Raw genomic sequence first — 6062 nt, forward strand, 5'->3', positions numbered from 1 at the left:
ATCTGAAGGTTTGAGAATGTCTAGGAGTTCTTGGATCCTTTGGAGCCAGGAGCCTAAGGCTTGCATGACCTACTATGAGGTATCAGTGGATAGTGGAGTAAGGAATGCTGAAGTTCCTTCCACCCAATTTACTCCTGTACTTGTCCTTCATCCTTCTAGCACCAAAGCACACACAACACAACTTGCTCAAATGGATTCTAACAATTTATTAGATAAGAGGTCACAAGCCACAGGACTTTAAAGTGCATGAAATTCACTGGCAATAAAGTTGCACATACACCAGCCTCCCCCACCCAGTCCCCATCAGCTTACTCCATTCATCATTGCATGTGGGGGGGAGGGGTTGAAACCCGTCATTAAAGGGAGGAGGGGGTGGACAAAGGATAGGAATGCTGAAGGAACAGTATTAGTGGTATGAAACCGAAGAAGGAAGGATTGACCAGTGATTCTGCTTGTTGAAGAGAGGGTGGGGTCAGTTTAGCCTTGCAAAGATTGTAAAGTTTTTTTCTTTTTTTAAATCTACATCTATTTCATGGGACAATCTTTGGCATTCCGGACAGCCCTAATGCCGCCAATTGTCTGGTTCCCCCCTCCCCCGAATTAATGATTAATTCAGAGCCCATAATCTAGCTTGAGGCTATCCTGATACACACAAGGAAAACAAACACAGCACAGGAGGATTTCAGAATCATGGTAGGAGAAAGATGGGTATGTGCTGAGTGTGGAGTGCATACGTGCCTAAGAGTGTGTGTGTGTGTGTGTGTGTGTGTGTGTGTGTGTGTGTGTGTGTACAGGTCAAGTGTAGGAGGCTGTGTGTATGTGTGTGTATACGTGCCTAAGTGTGTGTGTCTGTGTGTACAGGTCAAGTGTAGGAGGCTCTGGTTCTCTAGAAAAAAGGGAAATTCTGGCTCCCCATTCTAACACTCCCTAGGCCAGTCCATACCTGTCTGAGCCCTTTCTACCCAGCACAATGTTCTTTATTCCCTGCCAGCTCAGCACACCAGTCACAGACCCAGGGCAGCTCTTGCTGGCTCCTGACTTGTAAATTCTGAGTCAAGCCAGTTCTTCCTGCCTCTCCTACATGAGTTGGAAATGGAGGGGAAAATATCTAGCCCCTCTCACCCCGCTTCCTCTGAAGTGGGATTTGGGCAGAAACAAGAGACCCTGGCTTAAATTCTACTCCAATCTATAGACCTTCTAAAAGAAAGTTAAAGTGCTTTGTTCTACATGAATCCCAGAGAGAATGGCACCTCAGACTGGGTCAGGTGATTTGCCGGCTCCACACAGCAAACACCTTTTGCCAGCCTGCCCTGCACTGTGACACCATTCTAAATGTGTGCAACTGCATCCCTCACCCACCTGCAAACATATTGCCAACTCACCCTTTCCTTTCCAAACAGCAGGAGACAGGGACTAAATCATACCAACAATCTATCCCTCTCTAATCCAGCCCCATTCCCAGACACTTGGCCCTTTGGACCTAGCCTCTAGGAAAGGAAAGCCTGAAAAAAAAAAAAAAACCCTACAGTCCAATGAAGCAGACACACCCAATGCTTCACTAGGAGTACGTAAGGCCTGCCTGCAGTTACTGAGCTACAACTTTGGAAGGAGCTGGGGTGCTGGTGCCTGCTCCCAGGAATCTGAAAATACCACACCCCTTCAGAAGTACAGGGAAGACCTTCTGAAAGCCTTCAGTTTGGACCCCCCTAGAGGGAAGCAATAGGAAGGCAACCATCTCCCTCTGCATACACTCTATATTAACTGCAAGCTTACCTCTAATCCAGAGCACAGTAGGCTCCAGGGACCAGACTTCATTTAGATATTCCTGGCATCCCAATTACATAAAGACCCTTGTTTGGGAAAGCTAAAATGACAGCACTTGTCAGAAACTGCCAAAGGGAATTCCTGAGGTTCACAGCCTGGAGGGCTGAGGAGAAATCAAGCGTTATCATCCACCCCAGCCTGTGCCCTCTTCAGGTTGAGATGCAACCTCCACATTTGAGCTTTCTTGCCTGGAAGACCAAGCCATGGTTGTCTCTGTCTTCCCTCTTCTCACTGAGATGGTTTGTCCTTCTGGGACACAGCTGAGGCCTTGCTACAGAGGGAGCGGGTGGGGTTTCTTGGTGTGGAAGACACATAGTGCAGGGGCTTGAGCTGCAGTGGTGTGTGCATGAACAGACAGTGCCTGGTGCAGGGCCAGTAGGGCTAGAGGACATCGGTCTCCCTCTCAATCCCCACGTACTTGAGGGCATCAGCTTGGCTGTACCTGTCCCAGAGCAGGGGGGAAGAGGTTATTTTTGAGGCTTTTGTGATTGTTTTACTTCCCCTCATACTCCCTAAAATCATTTGCAATGTTCCCGCTCTGAGTAAGGCATTGGAGATGGGCAGTGGCGTTGACCACGATGGGACCCTTCCTTCATCCTTCCTACCCACCCTTGGCCCCAAATCAATTCCAATAGCTACCCTTTCTGCCACCAAGGCTCCCTCTCCAGGATCATTCCTGACCACCTCACCTGTAATCGAAGAAGAGTTCTTCACCAGCCTGAATTGCCCTCTTCGCAAAGATCCCAATGCGATGATCTCCATTCACCATGACCACTGCAAATAGGATAAACCCAAAGCTAGCTTCCCAGTCACTGTATATCAATGTTCAGGAAAATTCTAGGCTGATTTTCTCCAAATTCTCAGTAAAGTGGAATTAGAAAGTTTTCAATGAAGGTAGTTGTCAATATGCTTTTGGATGTTACCACTGTAGTGATATGGGGAAAGAATTATCTTTAGATCATTTGTATAGGATTTGTTAGATCATGCTTTTATTTTATGTTTTGCCAGTCCTGGGGCTTGAACTCAGGGCCTGGGTGCTGTTCCTGAGCTTCTTTCACTCAAGGATAGCACACTACCATTTGAGCCACCGCACCACTTCTGGCTTTTTCTATTTATGTGGTACTGAGGAACTGAACCCAGGGCTTCACGCATGCTAGACAAGCACTCTACCACTAAGCCATATTTCCAGCCCTAGATCATGCTTTTAATAATAATAAAAAAAGTGGGTTATAAAAGAGACAAAGCCTAAAATGATGCCAGATTCTAATCATGGTTATCTTTGGACAAAAAAAATAGCTCAGCTATGAAAAAGTTGAACAAAGAATAGAAGTCATAGTAAACAAGGCATCCACCCCACCTGGTAGGTTATTGGAACCTCACCTTTGGCATAACAGTTGGGGTTCACTGAATGGTTTGCAAATCGAATTTTGTTTCCTTTCCGGGTAGCATCTACAACAAAATCTGTATAACATACATAAAGAAGACCATGAGAAGACAAGTGACTCCAAACTTCAGTAGCCTGAGTTTAAAATCAGTTAACAGTAACAGAAACAATTCAGTTCAATAGTAATGTGAAGCCCAGTGAGTAACAGGATCCTTGGAAAGCACGAAGCTGGAAAATTCTGGCTCGTGTGAGAATGCTCCCTTTGGGTCCTCCTTCCTTGTTTCAGTTGTGGCTCTCCTCCTCCCATCTTCTGAGCAGGGAGGTTGCTGAGGTACACAACTCCAAAATGGAGGTGTTCTGATCAATCTTACACCTTGTTCTGTGTATCTGCTTGAAGATTCAGAGGTGGTCTCAACCTGGACTATAGCAAAAGCAATTTGGTAGACCCGCACAAGACCACCTTGGCAAAAGAGAAAGAGCTGCCAATGACATACCATTGTTGAGGTTGAAAAGGAAGCTGGACATATACTTGTCATAGACCTTCCCTCTTCGGTCAGCTTCATCCTGAGAGATGAGCTGGAGAGATACACAAAGAACAACTGAAAGTCAGGCTGTCTGCTTGGAACATAGCACCTCACCTCCAGAAAAGGGATAGGGAAGAGGCACTATTAGAGTTAGGGGCTTACTGAGTATTATGATGAGAATTGTATGAGAGCCCAGCCTACATTGTTTCCATTCCCACTCAGGCTGACCAGCATTAAAGCTGAAGAGATGCCCCCCCCCTTCTCTCCTTGGTCTGTCTTGAGGTGCCAACGAATTGAAGAACAGTGGTTTGTTTCGGGACTGCAAACAGTTCTGTGGGATCCCCCAAGAGGTCACATGAGAACTTAGCTGAGTTATTTAGAGATTAAGTCACAGAAGCCTAACCCACAGAAAATCAGAGTTTCTCATCAGTAAGAATATGGGCCAAACCCATAGCACTCACCTCACCACAATATTCAGATATGAATTCATTTTTCTGCACAGACTCCTTAATGAAGGTGCCCCATCCGGCCACATCGGAAGGGGCCAGCAGCAGGTGCTGGGGGAGAGGGAGGCAAGCCTCAGATGAAAGGGTGGGTTATCAGTAAGTAGGGGTGTGTGGGGTGGGCAGGTGGAAAGATCTAGCCACTATTAGGAGGATCTGAAAACAGAAAGAAGTCTAAGCTATTCTAATCTAGTCAGAGGAAAAACAAGACAGGGAGGTGGAGAAAGAAAACAAGACGTGTCCTCCTCCTCCCCAAGGACCTCCTGGGCTATATGGGAGGCAAACATGGACGGCTTTGGAGCTGGGGGTATAGCTTTGTGGTACCATATCCCCCTCTGAGCACCATTCAGTTTGGCAGTAAAATGGCCACTTTTCTGATCCTGAAGTAGAACAGAAAACTTATGAAAAATATGGCAATGTGTGTTAGGATCTATTGTCCCTGAGCTTCTTTTGCTCAAGGCTTAGCACTCTACTACTTGAGCCACAGCACCACTTCTGCTTTTTCTGAATAGTTTATTGGAAATAAGAGCTTGGTCTGGCTTCAAACCGTGATCCTCAGATCTCAGGCTCCCGAGTATAGGATTACAGGTATGAGCTCAGGGAGAATGCCCAGGCCTGGAGTTCAAGCCTCAAGACCAGCAAAAAGAAAAAAAAAAAAGAGAGAGAGAGAGAAACCAAGGGAAAGAAGATGCCTGGGACTATTCCCTCAATCCCACTCCATTATCTTGACCTGAACAAAGGTCCTACCTTCTTGAGGCCACGTTGGATGCTGCAGTTTTTGCAGGAGACCACCTTGCAGTCCCAGTGTTCTGAAGCCCCACAGGTGAGGCACAGGTCAGGATCACATTCTCGTACTGCCAGATAGCAAGGACACTGCTTGGTATTACACTGGGTCTTGCATCTACAGCCAGGGAAACGATTCTGACCTGGGTGAGGAGACAGATAAGATCAAGAAACAAGCCAATGCTGAGCACAGATGGACTCAGGGAGAGCAGAGAAGTAAATGTGATGTGGCTAAGGAAGTTTGGCAAACAGGACAGAAGCTTCCTTCCCAATAGTCATATACTCCAGGTTTGTTTTTTTCCCCCCAAAACTAAGTGTTTCACAACACTCATTTCTGTGACTGAAGAGAGCAGGTGTGAGATTATTGAGAAGTTATCTACCAGAGACTCCCCAGCAGTGCCCCACTTCCTTCCTTGTTGGAAGGAGGTATGGAAAGGCCACCAGAGAAAATGAAATCAAGGCTTTTCACTAGTAAATCCTCATCATCAAAACAAGCATAATTTTGAGAACACAATGCGTCTGTTCCACATCATCTTCCACCATCCATGGCCCTCCCCACCACCAGCACCTCTCAGTTGTGGTAAGATCAGTATCTGCTCTTTATTAGTAGCTGCCTGGGCACCAACTTCTGCAGGTTCTGGGGGGCTTCCATCAACTGTTCAGCCCCAAATGGGGAAGGATATGTTAGTATAGGAAGGGAGAAAATTGCTTTTAGCCTTTGTTGATATCCAAGCCATTGTCCCTACCTAATATTAAAACTCTGGCTTACATGAATGTATGAAAATGTCATAATGAAACCCTTCACTTTGTAGAATCACTATATGTTAATAAGAAAAAGTTCTGAAAACAGGGCTGAGAATGTGGCTTAGTGGTAGAGTGCTTGCCTAGCATGCATGAAGCCCTGGGTTCGATTCCTTAGTACCACATACACAGAAAAAGCCAGAAATGGTGCTTTGGCTCAAGTGGTAGAGTGCTGGCTTGAGCAGAAAATCTCAGGGATGGGCTGGGAAGATGGCTCAGTGGTAGAGCGCTTGCCTTGCATGC

At 46.3% G+C, this 6062-nt stretch overlaps 1 protein-coding gene across 2 annotated transcripts in view; it reads right to left on the bottom strand.

Moving 5' to 3' along the window:
* Positions 1 to 795: 795 nt before the first annotated feature.
* Ezh1 (enhancer of zeste 1 polycomb repressive complex 2 subunit) overlaps positions 796 to 6062 on the bottom strand; it is a 21134-nt gene continuing 15867 nt past the window's right edge. The window contains exons 11-16 of one of the 2 annotated variants that reach the window (XM_013038055.1): positions 4983 to 5161; positions 4194 to 4289; positions 3703 to 3784; positions 3205 to 3285; positions 2514 to 2598; positions 796 to 2266 (exon numbers count right to left, since the gene is read on the bottom strand). In XM_013038055.1, coding sequence (XP_012893509.1) covers positions 2206 to 2266; positions 2514 to 2598; positions 3205 to 3285; positions 3703 to 3784; positions 4194 to 4289; positions 4983 to 5161 — 584 coding nt within the window. In that variant the 3' untranslated portion in view covers positions 796 to 2205. Of the gene's footprint in view, positions 2267 to 2513; positions 2599 to 3204; positions 3286 to 3311; positions 3630 to 3702; positions 3785 to 4193; positions 4290 to 4982; positions 5162 to 6062 lie in introns of those variants that run through there. The other variant, XM_013038054.1, reaches the window with a different exon arrangement.

Source organism: Dipodomys ordii, unplaced genomic scaffold (assembly GCF_000151885.1).
Source record: "Dipodomys ordii isolate 6190 unplaced genomic scaffold, Dord_2.0 Scaffold7, whole genome shotgun sequence".
Classification (NCBI taxonomy): domain Eukaryota; kingdom Metazoa; phylum Chordata; class Mammalia; order Rodentia; family Heteromyidae; genus Dipodomys; species Dipodomys ordii.